Raw genomic sequence first — 16,467 nt, 5'->3', positions numbered from 1 at the left:
GCCCGCTGGGCCCAGCCTGGCTCCGGTCGCCCGCCCTGGGACAGCGCGACGGCCTGGGCGCGTCCTTCCTCCAGTCACCCTCCCCCCAGCAAGTGGCCGCACTCGGCCGCCCCCACCCCGGCCACTCCTGCTCGAGAACCTACCACGGCTCCCAGGCTTTCCGCACGCACGCAAGGTGGGCAGGCACCCCCTCACCCCCACCTGACCCTGGCCATTACTCCTTCCCCGGGTTCCAAGCAAACATCCTGCCAGGGGCAGGGTACACCTCCAAATAATGGTCTCCTGTGCCTGGGGAAGACCTAGCTGCCAGTGACCCAAGTGTCCTCTGCCTCCTCCCCACAGGCTGTCCCCTGTCTCTGAACACGCCCTACTCAGCCCCGCCTTTGACCATCATCTGCTTTCTCCACGAATGCACCCCCCCCCGCCCCCCAACACCACACTGAACTATTAGTCCTTCTGTCACCTATTCTTAGCCCTGACCATTGGCTTAGGTTCAGCCTGGACGCAGAGAAGACAGACCCCTCTTCTCTCCTGATATGGAAGGACACCCACCTTCCATGGGTGCTGGGTGCTGGGAGAAGCACAGCCACATCACGCCAGAACCTGGGGCACTGCTCTGCAGGCCCACAGAGCTGGGACTGGACGCCGGGGTCGTGCCTGTCAGATCTTCACTTGGAGACACACAGTGCAGTCACGCGCTCACTCTTTTGCTCATGCAAACACCCTTTCAGAGCACAAACTGCGGGCATGGGAGGGCTGGGTGACTCATGGGCAACTTCACAGACAAACTCTGTCCTGCTCCAGAGAGAGGGGAGACATACTTTCAAGGACCCCCACTTCCAGGGCCAGGGATTCCCCAGGACACAGCTGCTCGATGAATGTCCTCTTTGTTTGAATTAGAAAACATTACTCCTAGGCGGAGGCAGTCCACAGCAAGGCAGACAGGACTCGGTGAGTGAAGGGCAGCCTGGATTTCATACCTGAGCGCGCCCTTGACTGGCCTCTTCCTTGTGCAGTGAGCAACCTGGGCAACCCTCTACGACACGCCTCCAACTTTCCAGAATCAGCCCAGCCCTCCCATGCCCTTCACTCTGCTGTTTCCACGGCTGTGGCTTCCCAAGTGACCAGCTCCTCCCGGTCTGTTTTTCTCCTCCCAGCTCAGCCCAGCCCAGCCCAGCCCAGCCCAGCCCAGGGTCTGGCCCAAAGTAAAGCGTCATTATGTTTGTTGACTTGAATGTTTCACCAAATAAGTCTTGAGCAACTTCTTGCTGTCTTCCTAACCCTGTTCTTTTTGCTATTTAGAGGAAAATGGAGAAGAACCAAGGAAGAGCTTAGGACAGGACAGGGCCTTAACCCTCCAAGTCTGGACAGGCCTGTGCAGGAGATAAGATGCGGACCAAGTCTGGTAACCCAGACGGGTGGGAGATAAGGGGTGTCAACCCAGGGCTGCAGCCCAGAGGAAGCGAGGACGGGGCCTCAGCTGGAGGAAGGGGTGCTGGCGGGCTGAGGAGGTCGATGAACAAAGCCCAGAAGAATGAGTTGGGGTGCTGCTCAACACCTCACTTACCCCAATACCCCACCATCTAGGTCCTTTTACGTGGAACTCCAGCCCTCCCTAACTTCGCGCACAGCCCATTAAGCTCTGTTCCTTAGCTACAAGTTAAGGAACTTGCCTGATGTCACACAGCCAGGAGTGGGGGGAGGAGGGTTATGCCCGTTTTCCCAAAAGACAGCTCAGACGCCAGAGGGCTTGCTGGAAGCTGATCAGTTAACAAAGGGCTATACTAGGTGACTGCCCTCCACAAACCTCGCCCTGACCCCCACCATCCCAGCCTGGCAGCCTGGGCCGCAGACCTTTGTGGGGAGGCTGACGAGACTCCAGAGCCTCCCAGCCTGATTTTGCACTTAGGTCTGTCCTCAGCTCACTGTGTGACCCAAGAATGAGTGTCTTACCCTCCCTGAGCCTCAGACTCTGTACAAGCACCGAGTGGGGCAAGGCAGTTGCAACCATCTCCGGGAGCTGACCTCGTGGGAGGCTCATGAAATTCCTCCAAGTTCCATGTCAGTGCCCTGCCTGGACTCAGCCTTCTCTTCCCCTCCCCCAAGGTGCAGACGGAGCAGAGGGACCCCCCACCTACCCTCCGCGTCCCACGTCCTAGCTCACCTGTCTCTGTCCCAGGGCTCCTCTCTCAAGTTCCCCTCAAGGGCAGGAGCGAGACACGATGGGGCATAGCGGACAGTCCCTGCGCTCATGGCCAGGAATACAGGGCAGGCGCCTCGGGCAGGACACCCAGAGCGCTCCTCGGGGCTGTCCATGCCTGATGAGTCAGATGAGGGTTCCTCTGGAGACTCAGGCAGGCAGGTGACAGGAGACTTCTTCCCACCCCAGCCGAGCCCCACACTAACCTTTGCTATCTCTGCGGAACAGCACAGCGGCTGGCCTGCGAGGGAGGAACCTCCCAGACAGGCCTCTATCTTCTCAAACCCGTAATTATTAACTCCCGTGGCCCTGCAGGCAGCAGAAGACTGGGGCCCTCCCTCCTGGGCTCCAGGCCAGAGAAGGTGAGACACCTTGAGGTTGCTGGGAGCCTCCCTCCATATGCCCAAGGCCCGTGGGCTCCAGCGAGGCCCGCAGATGGGTCCGCCTGGCTTCTCCCCACCCAGCTGCATGTGGGAGAGAGCCGATGTCGTCCTGGACCCTTCACTAGCTGGCCGTGTGGCCTTAAGCCAGGTGCCGGCTGACCCCTCCTTCAAATATTCAGCTGTCAACAAAACGGATAACTCAGCGTGGCAGTTAGGAACACAGGCTGCAGTCAGGCTGGAGTCACCCCACTTCGACTGTGAAACTTTGAGTTAGGTTGCCTGGACCTCAGTTTCCCCAATGATAGAATGGAACCTCACCCTTTAAGGTACACGAGGCCAGAAGCCCAAGTACAGACATGCTCTCTATGCCCCCTTTCTTCACACTGTCCCCTCTCTCTGCAGTGTCCACCCTGACTCGCCCCTCACTGGTAAATTTCTCTTTGCTCGTTCCCCCTCCTCCAGGAAGTCTTCCCTGTGGACGGCTTCCTTCTCTGGGCATCATGCTGGACCCCACAGACACATGTCCTCCTGGAGTTGCAGATCAAGTGTCCCGTGAAACTGTCAGACACTCCCCCAGGACTGATGACCCGTGGGCAGAGGCTGACCACCTCACTACCAAGTCCTCAGTGCTGCCTGCCTGGCACTGGATAGCCTCAGCCCACTGGGGTGGTTTGAATCTTCCACCTTGTCTCAAGTGGCCTGAATTGTATCCCCTACTTTTTTTTTTTTTTAAGATTTATTTATTTTATACATATAGAACTGGGGTACAGGCCAGAGGTACAAGGGTGGTGAGAGGATTCACCAGAGAGAGTGGGGAGCAGAACAGGCAGATCGATGATGTACACTGCAGAGGCGAGCAGTGGGCGAGACAGGTGAGGTCTGCTGCGCCATGTGGGTCACTCCGTAGCTGGCCGTGATTGAACTCCGGCCTGGCTGGCTTCACAGTGCTGCGCTTTAACGCACTGCACCACCAGGGAGGGCCCCGTAACCCTACTTCTATCATGCCCTGGCTTTGTGGACTTTTTAAGGGCTCTGGTCTATAAAATGGGAGGGGCCGCTCTGAGAACCCAAGGAAGGTGAGACTCTGATGCCGCTGCCACGCCATGGGGGTGGGGGGGCTGGAAAGAGCTTCCGGGTCCCCTGCCTTCCCTCCTCTCTCCTGCCAGCTCTGAGTTCCCGCTGGAGAGCTGCTGCCAGTTCTGGGAGTCACACCCCACCCGCCCTGCGGATAACAATAACTCCCACTCAGTCTTGGGGCTTCTAGCTCTCTGGGCTGATACAAACCAGATGCTGGCCTTCCTTTCCTGGCAAGGCATTTCCCTGGCCTGCTCCCACCCCCTTCCTGTTTTGATCCCCCTGCTAAATTCTCCCGTGCCCCCACCTTCCTCTGTAGGGCAACCTCTGGGCCCACCTGGAAACGATTAATGGAAAACAGGATGTGTGAAAAGGGGGACGTCTCCCCACCACCCCAACATGGCGGGAGGGGAAGGGGCTCAGCTGCCTGGTGGTGAAGCATTGGGGAGATGACCCCTTCCTACCAGGCCCCAGCCAGCCCTTCACGGGGAAAGCTGAGTCAGAGTCTGGGGACTGTAAAAAAAAAAAAAAAAATGGCTCCTTTCTGGCCTTTTTTCTCACAGCTGAGACTGCATGGTGTGCAAGTTCTGTACCTTCAGCGCCAGAAGACCCCGACCTCCTGTGGTGGATGAGGAAACTGAGGCTTGGAGATGCCCCCCCCACGTCTCTGTGAGTCGGGGCCCAGAGGCAGCCAGGCTTGGGGTGGCTTTCAGTAACCCAGGCTTGCTCCTTCCTACCTCCGCGCATTCCTGCCCGCCCTCCCCTGCTGCAGAGCCCAGTCACGAGGAGAGCAGAGCGCTCACCAGGCCACTGTCCCCCACTGCCCAGCCTCCCCCCCGCTGGCAGCTCACACCTGGCCAGAGAGACCTGAAGGCGGCTGGGCTGTAGGGCTGGGCTGTAGGCCTCCGAGGGAGAGCCCAGGAGTCTGTGTATTGGGTTTTTTTCTTTACCCTCTGCCTGAGGAGCCCTCAAGGGCAGCTGGGCTGGCCCTGTGAAGACTCAGCCATTTCCAGGAAAACAACCCAAAGGCCCCCTGAAAGTCAAGCACTGGCCGCCCCTCCCTCCACCAGCTGTGCAGAGTGTTTGGACAACTGGATGGAATGTTTTGCAGCAAGAGCCCTCTCCGGGTCCCCAGCTCAGATTTCGAAGGAGGGAAGGGAGGATGCTGACTCCGGGGAGCAGGGAAGAGGCGTCTGAGGTCAGGCCCAGGCCTGGAGGCCCCCAGCTCAGGCCTGACCAGGCCCCAGTGTGATGGGGCGCCTGAATCAGGCCTGGGCTGTCGGAAGCACAGCACACACAGAGGCCCAGAAGAAAGTCAGATTTGGTGGGGTCAACCCGAGGTCAGGACTCTGGGATGGTCTGGCTGGGGAGAGAAGGGGGGCAGGACAGCACTTTGAGAACACGAAGCTCCCCTCAGAGAGGGCCCCACTATCCTGGTTTGCATACATATGTTAGGGGCCCCCAGGGCCAGGATCTCCCCCAGGTGACGCAGCACTGGCTGTGAGACCCTGATCTTAAGCTTGCTCTTGTCACTGTTCAGGCTGCCCCCGCCCTCACCCCCAGGCCCCAGGGATACCAGACACCCCAGCCGGTGAGTGGCGAGCTGGTGAGTGGGGCTCTACCCCAACAACACAGGCCAGATAAACACTCAACTCTAAGTTTGCAGCAAGAATATGGACACCGTGCCCCCATCAGGACCCCTGAGCCCTCCCGGATCCCCCGCTTCCCAGAGCCCCCAGTAAATAAGACTGAGAAGGGAAAAGTTCCAGACACAATTAGATGAAAGATGGCAAGTTTACCCACCTTAAAATGGAGAGGCTTCTCCTTACTCTACCAGACTTTTCATCATTTTGAGGCTGCTGATAGCGAGGGGTGCTAGTGGACACCTTTGTAGGAAAATATGTCGTAGCAGCGAAACCATAGCTGCTCAGCTGAAGAAAGGGCAGGGGTCCCCTGGGGCCCAGGTGGTGCTGAAAGCCACCTCAAGGAGCCTGGGGGCTGGGGCTGGGTTCCCTGAGGTGAAACTTGTTTACCTGCTCCCATCTCCCCCAGCAGGAAAAGCCAGCCACCTAAAGGAATTCCAGAACCAGCCAAACCTTCAGGGGCAGAAGTGACAGTGGGGGAGGGTGTGACAGCGGGTGTGACACGGCCTTGCAAGATGGCGGCCGTGCACTGGGCTGCTAGAAGCTTTGCATTGGCCATCACACTTAGTTCGCCCTTGCAGTCACCAGATGCCCTCCTTCATGGCATTCTGCTCCCACCTTGAAGACACCGAGACTTGGAAAGGTTAAAGATTTGGCACAGAGAACAAGTGTAGGGACTGAGATTGAAACCCAGGTCTGCCTGGCTGTACAAGCTCCTGTTTTTATCCTCCCCCACTCTTAGGGGAAAGGGGAAAGTGAGGTATGTTAGAGAAAGTGGAGCTTGAAGCAAAGCAGGAGGGTGGGCACTTTATGCAGCCTTCAGGGGCCAAGACTGGGAGGAGGAACCAGGCAGGCACAGCAGAGAGACAAGCCTTTTGCCAGAGCTGGGGCTCCAGCTGTTTTGGGGACACTGGAGGAAGCACAGACTAAGCAGACTTGGGCTGAATCATGAAAAGTCTTGGAAGCAAGTTAAAAAGTTTGGACTTTACTCTAAAGGCTCCAAGGAGACTGTTAAACATTTTTAAGGAAAGTGACGTATTCAGAGCCCTGCTTGGGGAAGATTAAATTGACAGCCGTGTGCATAGAAAATAGAAGTGAACACTTATCAAATATCCGGAAAGGGAAAGACTTTCTAAACTTAGAAGTGTCTGAAGAGACCTCAATAGAAGAAATCAATAGCTCCGTTGACATTAAAATTTAAAACTTCTCTATGTTCCTCCCTTAAGCAAAAAATAACCAAAATTAAAAGGCAAGTAGCCTAGGGGAAATCGTCCTAGGAAATGGTAAATTGTGCAACCTGTTTAATAGATAAAGAATTCACAAAAATCAATAAGAAAAGCACTGGAAGCCCAGTAAGTGTGTTCATTCATTCATTCAACCAACATTTCCTGAGCACTTGTGCCAAGTGTAGATGCTAACAAGACATTGGTAGATAAGAGAACATTTCTGCACTCATGAAGTGTACCCTTCGGGAGAAGGGGCTAGAAGGACATTCAGACACTGAGTTATTGCAGTGGGATGGGTATAAAGAGGGGAGTATATGGCTAACCTAGATTTGAGGTCTGGAGGAGTTTGGGAGTAGGAGGGGGAACCATTAGAAGAGGTGAATTTGGCAAGGGAGTCAGGGTCCAGATCACATGGGGCCTTGGATGACAGTTCAGGATTCAGACTTTATATTTAGGGACCAAGAGAGGGGTGTCATTGAAATGTTTAAGTAGGAGTGTGATGTGATCATACTTAAATGCTGAAAGGATGGCACCTATGGATGTATGTGAAATGGAGTGGAGAGTTTCTGTTTCTATGTATGTGGTAGACTTGGGAGCAGTGAAACACTTTCTTGCTAAAGAAAAAAGATAGCACAGCAACTCATGATTCTTGGAGGCCCTGTTATTTCATAAGATCTCTAAAAACTGCTTCCTGACCCACAAAAGAATGTAAGAATGAAGCTTGGAGTTTGGCCAGGAGGAGATGGAAGAGCTGAATGTTGGGTAATTACATTGAGCCAAGATCCCCAAGGAGGCTGAAGAGTTCCATGTGGGTGTTCTCCCCCACCCCCATTCTAGTTTCTGGAAGAAGCAGATGTAAATCCCCTTTGGGAGAAGGTAGCAAAATTTAGGTATGAAGGATTGCCCTTGATACAAAACAGTGAGTCACAGTTAAAGATCACTGGCACAGAGGAGGCTCATGCCTATGAGTAAGAACCAGAAGGAACAGTACACAACAGATTTAGATGTGCTACTTCTCTAGGTATTCAAGTCCTATATGCAATATAGAAAGATTATGTATGAATTTATGATGAATAAGCAATAAGAGATTATTAAGGAAACCAAGCAGATTTTTAAATGGCCAATGAAATATAACAATGGGTTAAATAGATTAGACACAGCTAAAGAGAGAATTAGTGTCTTGGAAGACACATTTAAAGAATTCATCAGAAAGCAGCACAGAGAGGCACAAACAGAAAATGAAAACATGAAAAAGGCAAAAGAACAAGGAAAACAAGAATGAAAAAGAGCAAAAAGAAAAAATTAATAACAGGGGGAAAAATCAAGAAGATAAAACAAAGAATGTTTAGTAGAGTTTCAGTTTGGGAAGCTCAAGAGTCCTGGAGGGCCCACCCTGGTGGTGCAATGACTTAAAGCACAGCACTAAGAGGCTGTCTGCAGCATGAGTTTGATCCCTGGCCAGGGAGCTGACCCACATGGCATGGCAGAGTTCTCCTGGCCCTCCTGCGGCTCCCCTCAGCACTGTAGTTCAGTGGATCTGCTTGTTCTGCTCCCCACTCTGTCTCTGGTGAGTCCTCTCATCCACCACATCTCTGGCCTGCACCCCAGATCTTGTATGCATAAATAAATAGATAAATCTTTAAAAAAAAAGTTGAGGCTGAAAATAGTTAATTTCACTAGAAAACTATAGCAATGTAAAATGCTTAATAAGAGAACTTAAAATTATTTTAAGAAAAAAATCAGTAGAGCTACAAGGGAAAATGAGACAAACCTGCAGCATAGTGTGAAGTATCAACAAGTCTCAATTATAAGTAGGTCACAGAAGGAAAATCTCAGGAGCTGGCAGCGACAGAGACCTCTTGCTTTGGTAGTGTAAAGACTAAATCAGGACTTCCAAATCCAAACTAATTAAGAATTGATTTGATCCCTATATCCTATCCAACCATTTCACATTGCTAAGCAACTGCCATTTTCCCAGTCTAGAATAAAACTGAAAATTTATTCCATGGAGACAGTGAAACAGGGTCACTGGGACACTAGATGACTAAAAGGTTTAAGTGCTGCACACAATGGAACATCCAAACCACCGGCCCACCCTCTCCTCTCACTTGATAGCCAGACAGCTAGTGAGGCTCCAGACAGCAGGTTATGAGAGACTTCCCTGGGCACGATGGTCAGCCCAAGGTGAGAGAATGATAGACCCCAATTCTAGCATTACTCCCAAAATGCCCAATTGGGCCACCATTTTGTGAAATCAAAGGCAATATGTTTTGATCACAAAATTCTCATCAATTTTTAACCTTTCATTCTTAATAATGACCAGAAAACTAAAGATGATTAGACAGTGAAGGGGAGCCCCTAACATGAAGACAATCAAACTTAGTGGGGGGTAGGGAGGTTGGGGGGTGGGGGTGAAGAGCATCTTGAAGGAAGGGGAAAAATCTGTCGTTAATATCCTCAGAGAGAGAGAGAGGGAGGTATTGCATTAATAAAATAAACATAATGTTATAGAAGGAAATATTCAGAGGACAAAAAAGGACTCTTGGGAGTTAATACATATTTATTGGTCTGTTAAGGGCAGATTAAAAAAATTTTTTTGAAAACATGAGCAGAATTGGAAAACAAAAGGAAGACAAAGTTGAGGTATTCTGAGGAAAATTTTTTTTTTCTCCATCTCTAGAACTTTTAAACAAGAAGCAGGCTATCAGCTCCCAAAATACAACAGTGAGGCAATTTCAAATGGCAGCGAAATCAAAGCAATTTAAACACCACCAATTCAAAATCCATCAGGGACCATTCCATTAGTTTTCAAGGTCTAGGAGTCCCCTCCACCCCCCATTCACTGTTTCAGCCTCTGACTCTGTGATTGACTTCTAGGTTGGAGACTTGCCCTTGGGTCCAGAACTCTTCCCTTTGAGTCACTCTTCTTAGAGTACGTAGGTGTTTCAAGCTTATAGTTTTATAAGCCCATGTCCTGACTGCAGAATTTTGGGATCCCATCAGTCTCCAACATTCCTTCAACTCTTTTCTTTCTTTTCATTCAACTCTTTTCATTATTCTTTCCTTCCTTTCATCTTGTCTCTCTCTCGCTCAGTTCAAGCTAGCAGTGTTTGGACTGGTATAACTTTCTAAAATGCCTGTGGGTTTCCTGTGTATGTCACAGAGATTCACATCACTAAATAAGAATGCTCCACAGGTATTTCCTGGGTAATTCCATCTCTACCCCTGGCTTCTGCTGAGATGCATTCAGGACTTGCCCACCAGTATCCTCAATGCTAGCACAGGACTGTCTAGTCACAGAGTACATTTTTCTAACAGTAACTTGCCTATTATTAGCAGTATTTGCTATCTGGGTAGACAGCAAATTTCCCAGGCCAGCAAGGGCTGGTTCCTGTTTGTGTCCAAGTTCTCCTAGTTTATTATACTCAGCAAGAAGAAACAGGGACACATCATCAACATTTGGCTTGGAAATTGCCTCAGCTAAAATCTGCCATTTACACTTCTGCTTACACTTACAACTTCTGCTTTCCACACCCTGTAGGATACAATTCAGCTAGATTTTCTGCCTGCTCTATAAAAGAGATCGGCACTTCTTTAGTTTCCAGTAACACTTTCCTCATTTTGTTCTGAGCCCTCACTGAGGGCCTTGAACAGTCCTTCTTCTACCAAAAGTCTATTCAACACTTTTCCACCCTTATTTCTTAAAAATTTTACACTCTACCAACTACCCGATTTCAGAGCCATATCTGGTATCTGGTACAGCAGCACCATGCTCTCAGTTCCAAACTCTGTATTTATTTTATATGGCGACTGTAAAAAAAAAAAAATCACAAACTATGTAACTTCTAACAACAGAAATTTCTCAGCATGCTAGAAACCAAAAATCCAAATTTAGTGTCACTGGGTCCAAATCAATGCATGAGAGGTCTGCATTACCTCTGGAGTTCCCTTCCTTGTCCACTGATTCTGCAATGTTGTGATTTTGCTATGATATCACCATTGTCATATTGCTCTTAAAGAGAGCAACAGGTTTGCAGAGTCAATGCAATCTCCACCACAACACCAGCCGCCTCTTCCGCAGGGACAGACAAGCAGAGCCCGAGGCTACATGGCATCGCAAGGGCTCCTGAAAAACCAGAACAATCTTGAAAGGGAAGAATAATGTTGGAGAATGATACTTCCAGAAACTTCTACAAAGCGACACAGCCCTAACACGTGTTACTGCCTTAGGACAGACAGGTATAGATGACTGGATGGAACTGAGAGTGCAGAAGTAAAACCAAACATCTGCCCGCTGAGTTTCAGTCAGAATGGCATGACCTGTGCATGTGTGTGTGTGGGGGGATGGCAACTGGTGGCCTAGAAGTTAAGGCTCAGTGCTGTCACCACTGGCCTGAGTGCCATCTCTGGGCCAGGGAATTAACCCACGCAGGGCAGCAGTCCTCTCCTGTCTCACTCGCTGTCCCCTCGCTGTATTTCAGTAGATCTACCTGTTTTGCTCCCCACTTTATCTCTGGTGAATCTTCTGACCCCCTCATCTTTGGCCTGTACCCCAGTTCTTCTATGCATATACATATACATACATATATATATATACACACATACATACATACATACATACACACACACACACACACATATATATATAATTCTTAACAAAATAAAAAAGAATGCCAAGAACATTCAGTGGGAAAGTAACAACCTTTCAGCCATTGATGCTTGGTTAAAAGGATGATTTTTAAGCTACATGAGTTTTACCTCAATATTTAAAAAAGAACCAGAGGAAGTGCATGGGAGAGCATCACCTGCTGTGAGTGTGCTATCTTACCGCTCTGAGCTTGTGTTGACAATAGACACACACGCTCACGTCGCAGCAAGTCGCCCAACTTCGCGGCACACACAGGTCTCCTGGGACTGGTTAAAAAGTGATTCTCACCGAGCGGGTCTAGGTTGTGCCTGAGAAGCTTCCAGGTGGTGATGACACCACACCAGACAGTAGCAGGACTACGGCCTGGTGACCGGCCCAATGGAACGTGCCTCTGGCTGCCCTAGAAGCTGACGCACAGACTCTCCGAGCAGCCAACCTGGTCTCTGCCCACCGGGTCCAGGGGTCCCCTCCAAAGACCAGCAGCCTCCGTGCGGCCCTGCGCTCACGGGCCAGGAGGCCATTTGCCCGGCGCTTGCTGCCAGGGTTTGGAGCAGGGCTTGGGTGCGAGTGGAGCCCCGGGCAAGCTCAACCTTCTCTCTGGGCCTTGGCCCCACCTGTACCAGGTGGGTACTTCCTGTTCCCCAGGTGTCCTGCTGACGAGACTTTCTAAGAAATGCTCAGTGCACTGCCCACCAGTGTACCCTGGAAGAGCTCCAGGTACCGGGCACACTGTCGGATTCCAGCTCCAGTGAACAGGGTCCAGAGGAATCTGAAAGAACCTTAAGCCTTAAGGGTCTCCAACACACCACTTTCTTCTTTCTTTCTTTCCCTCCTACAGAGCCCAACACAGCACTGAGCGTAACGGTGTTGAGGGCGTGCCGTGTGCTGACGCAGACCTACCCTGGATGTCAGACTGACAGATGAGGAGACCGAGGCTCTGACGTGTGGAGAAGAGGGTCGGCGCCAGGTACCATCCCCCCCACAACAAGAAGCCAGGCCCACTCTCCTGCTCTCACCTGCCATCAGCCCCAGTTCTGAGCTGCTGGGGTGGGGTGGGCGTGGGGGCATTTGTGCCTCACCTGGCTGGCCTCAGCGGGGCAGCATCCACGGGGCCAGAGAGCAAGGGGAGCCCAGACTGTCTCTACCCCAGTGCTCTACCCCAGACTGTCATGAACCCGCTTGCCTCTCATCTCCAGCGGGGCTGCTCCCGGCCTGCTGCATGCTATTCTGTTGTCACGGGCAGGAAGGCGGGCCGGGCCCGGAGCATCCAGGCTGCGTCTCCCTCTCCTGGTCCTCCTGGTCTTATCCTTCTGCAGGAGTCAGAGGGTACATGTTCATCTCTGTGTGTTGCGTCTACACAGCCCTCCGGGGAGCACAGGGTGGAGGTGCTGGGGTGTGTCTTGCGTTCAGGCTCCAGGCTCACAGTTCCCCTCCCCTCCTGGTCCAGCTGGGCCAAGTCCCCTCCTTTCCTTTCTTGACTGCTGCCCTGTCCCTTCTATGATTGGCCCAAGAGAGGGGTGTGGGCTGGCAGGTGCCCTGTGTGAACCCTGGGAGCAGCATCCAGGCCTGGCTGGCCCACCCCAGGGCCCTGTCCACTGTCCCCGGCCAAGCCCTCCTGCCTGGCTGAGGCAGGCCCTCTGTGATGCTGCTGTTGCTGTGGCGATGCTAGATGAAAAGGCCACAAAATTCTGCCTCTGGAACCTTCACCCGTCTGCCCAGCTCTGCTCTGCTCGCCCTCAGAGATGGCTCTCTGCTGGGGGGCTCGAGAGCACAGGCCCGGCTGCAGTCACAGTCTTGTCTATGCGCCCCCCAACGCCTGGACCTCCCTCCAACCCCAACAGAGACAACTACCCTAACTGGTAAGTCTCTACCCCTCTGAAACTGACCTCTGTGGGGAGGTGATGGTGGGGAGAAGAAAGGGCAAAGATTCGAGGTCAGAATACTTAGGTTCTGCTTTTTATCTGAAATCTTCTAGCTGTGTGGCCTTGGGCAAGGCAGGCCGTGAGCTTTGCTGTTCTCCTCTGTAAATGCAGGTTGTACTGCCTGAACCATGTGTCTCTGCCTCTTCGCGGGCTGATGCCCTGATTCAGAATGCTCTTCTAGGCTTATGGGCTCCGACGACCTCCTATTCTTGCGTCAAGACCCAGCTCGAAACTTCTCTAAGTTTCCTTCACCTCTGTGTACTTGGCATGGGTATCAGGCCTTGCCATTCATGTTGGTTGTTTAAGTGTTTCCTGGTTTTTATTTGAGTCTGAATTCTTGGAGGCAGGAGTCTGAATTCTTGGAGGCAGGAACCAGAAGACTCTTGGGTCTGGCATCAGAAATGGTTTGTTGAACAACTGCCTAGCAGAATGGAAAACAGAAAAGGCCAGCTCTGACTGTGTTGGTGCCATCTTTGGAGGGGTCGGGCCAGGGCCCTTGGGTTAGTGGTGCTTTGGGGGGTCTTTCCATGTGCTTGAGCCAAGCGTAGCTGGCTGGGGATACTGTCATACCCAGTGTGGCTGGGGTGCTGTCTGAGGGCAGCAGCTTCACCACAGGGTGTCTCTGGGGACATCCTGGGGCATCTGAGGTGGGAGTAACTGTTAGGGCAGCACTCAGAGGCTGGTCTTATACTTTTGGGATATTGCCAAGGAATCTACAGTTCTTGTGGCGGGGAGGGGAGGCTGGACTCCAGTTTCTTCCAGCTCCCTCTCTTGGTTCTATAGCTGCTGGTCAGGATCACGGAGATGAACGAGCCTTCCAGAGTTAGCTCTACAGAACCCCAGTTCCTGACCAGCAGACCAAGTTCCCCACACCTCACTCTCTGCCAGAGGCAGCTGGTCAAGGGCGCCCTCTAGTGGACACCATAGGGAGGCAGTAAACTGACCCACAAAGGCAGGCGTTTTCTATTATCTTCCAAGGAAAACAGTAAGCTTCCCACCACCACAACCACCACTTCACCACTCCGCTCCTTTTCCCACTGCCATGGCACATGGGCACAAGTTTAATTTTTAAAAAGATTTATTTTATTTATTTATGCAGCTGGGGTGCAGGCCAGAGGTGCAGCTGGGGTTGAGGGGGCCGTGAGAGGATTCACCAGAAGGCGGAGTGGGGAGCAGAACAGGTGGACTGACTGAAATGCACTTCTGAGTGAGCAGCCAGTGAGATCGGAGAGGTCTGCTGCGCCATGTGGGTCACCTCCCTGGTCAGGGATAGAACAGCTCCAGTGGCTGTTGATAGCTTCATAGTGCTGAGATTTAACCCCAGGGAGGCCTCATATCTAAATTTTTTTTTTATTTAATCATACAGAACTGGGGTGCAGGCCAGAGGTGCAGGGGCAGTGAGAGGATTCACCAGAGACAAAGTGGGGAGCAGAACAGGCAGATCTACAAAGTACACTGCTGAGGGGAGCAGTGGGCGGGTCAGGAGTGGTCTGCCGCGCCATGTGGTCACCTCCGGGCGGGCAGGGATCGAACTCATGCTGAAGTGGCTTTAGCTTCTTAGTGCAGTGCTTTAACCTACTGCGCCACCAGGGAGGGCCCCATATTTAAATTTTAATTAAAATGTTTGTTAATCATTTGCTAAATAGAAAGCGCTCTTGAGTGTTATGTATTGGTGGGAGAAGAGGGAATACAGGGAAAGAAGAAACTACATAGCTGTGATTCTCAACCCCAGACTGTGCCCTGGACTCACCTGGGGAACTTGAAAATATACCAGGGCCTGAGCTCTGTCCAGCCCAGTTGAATCTGGAAGAAGGGGCAGAGATTTGTAGACGCGCAGGTCTGAGGCAGCTGGTCCCCAGTTGACTGAAACATTACCCAGCATCACTCTCACCCGGGAGATGGCATTTTATTATCCCATTTCACAGATGTGGATGCAGCCTTCTCCCATTTCAGTGACCAACAGCCATGGGAAGGCTGTTTGCCACAGCAGGGGGGTGGGATGCAGCAACTCACCCTTCAAGGTGTCCCTGAACATTGAGGAGACCCCCTCCTTAGAGCAAGGGGCGTAAACTGCTCGCAGTTACTGGAGAGGAACCCAAGGTAACCGTGAAAGAACACTTCCCAGCGGTAAATTACAAGATGTGGCGCACACATCACCCACCATCTCGATGTGGCTGAGAGTCGCCCGGATGGCAGAACCAGTCTCTGGTGACAGTCCCTGCAAAGTTGCTTTGCTAGCAAATGCCTCGGCCATCCTTGTGGTCATCGAAGGCCGAAAGCCACGGGGAGGAAGCAGGTGTAGACACCCGCCACCACGTTCAGGCTTGGGGGTAAACCGTTGAGTTTGACTACACTGAACCTGCGCTGAGCTCCTGGCCATCAGCCCTTGGTGACCCCCTTTTCGCACCTGCGGGCAGCGAGCCCTGCGCGGTCGCCAGGGCTGCAGACTCACCCTGCTCGAGGCCCCGCCCCCAAAGCGCGTCCCCACTCTTTGGATTGGGTCCTGCCAGCCAATCACAGCCCGCACAACCTATGATCTCACCGGCAGCCAATCAGAGCTAATCCAGGGAAGACGCGCTCGGGACCGTGGGCGCAGTTGTCGCAGTTGTCGCTCGTTCTGAAGCAACGGTATTCAGAATCAGCGCCATCCTTCAGGGCAGGGACACGGAAGCCCAGAGAGGGGCGAGACTTACCACGGGACACCCAGGTGGCAGAGTCCTAGGAACCAAGACTTCGGACTGTGGCCCTGTGTTCTTTCCACGGCCAAAGCCCCGCGGCTCAGATGGACCCCAGGACCGCGGCGCCCCCTTCCCACAGCTCTCCCTGCAAGACCTCAGGGGTCCGGACAGATCCGTCAGCCACCGGATTCCAGAGCCTACAAAAGTGGCAGAAGTGGCAGGACAAGGGGGGAGGAGGCGGGGGGGGGGGGGGGGTTGCCCCAAATCCCAGTCTGGGCTCAGCCCGGGAGGAAGGAATTAAAGGGACCCTGGCTGGGCTGCGCTGGCTGCTGCTTAAAAGCAGATTAGGAGGAGGGACCAACGCCAGGCTTCCTTTGTGGAGGGCCATGCGGGAGAATCCAGAAGTGTCAGCTCACACACGGGCAGTGCGGACCCCTAAGTATGTGTGTGGGGGTGTAGGCAGGTGTCGATTATTCCTCCAAGACACTTGTTCAGCACCTCTAATGGGGCTACAATAGGAGTGTCCATCCTAAGGAAGGACTAGGCAGTAAGCAAGCAGGAAGAACACTGTCCCGGCAGTGTCTTCTACAGGTTGCCGGGGCTCCATTACTCGACCATCCCTGCTGAGGGGTGCTGGTCTGGGCCCCGAGGCCAGCGTGGGGGACCAGGCTGCCCAGGGCCCTCATCAGTTCT

General features: G+C 52.6%; 2 protein-coding genes across 16 annotated transcripts in view; one reads left to right on the top strand and one right to left on the bottom strand.

The window, feature by feature from the left end:
* The window catches only part of RAB3IL1 (RAB3A interacting protein (rabin3)-like 1), a 14,696-nt gene extending 12,380 nt beyond the window's left edge, over nucleotides 1–2,316 (bottom strand). For 4 of the 6 annotated variants that reach the window (XM_012725380.1, XM_012725381.1, XM_012725382.1 and 1 more), the window contains exon 1: nucleotides 2,165–2,316. In XM_012725380.1, coding sequence (XP_012580834.1) covers nucleotides 2,165–2,316 — 152 coding nt within the window. Of the gene's footprint in view, nucleotides 1–143; nucleotides 181–2,164 lie in introns of those variants that run through there. The other 2 variants (XM_012725386.1, XM_012725385.1) reach the window with 2 other exon arrangements.
* Nucleotides 1–16,467, top strand: part of BEST1 (bestrophin 1) — a 44,215-nt gene that overhangs the window by 17,958 nt on the left and 9,790 nt on the right. The window contains exons 2-4 of one of the 10 annotated variants that reach the window (XM_012725396.1): nucleotides 4,221–4,326; nucleotides 12,013–12,141; nucleotides 12,915–13,033. The gene's annotated coding sequence lies outside the window, so the exon portion shown is untranslated. Of the gene's footprint in view, nucleotides 1–4,220; nucleotides 4,327–10,607; nucleotides 10,766–12,012; nucleotides 13,034–16,467 lie in introns of all 10 variants that reach the window. The other 9 variants (XM_012725395.1, XM_012725394.1, XM_012725393.1 and 6 more) reach the window with 9 other exon arrangements.

Source organism: Condylura cristata, unplaced genomic scaffold (genome assembly GCF_000260355.1).
Source record: "Condylura cristata isolate star-nosed mole 26May11 unplaced genomic scaffold, ConCri1.0 scaffold00015, whole genome shotgun sequence".
NCBI lineage: Eukaryota > Metazoa > Chordata > Mammalia > Eulipotyphla > Talpidae > Condylura > Condylura cristata.
Note: the sequence above shows the minus strand (reverse complement) of the source record. Positions and strands in the feature narration are given on the sequence as shown.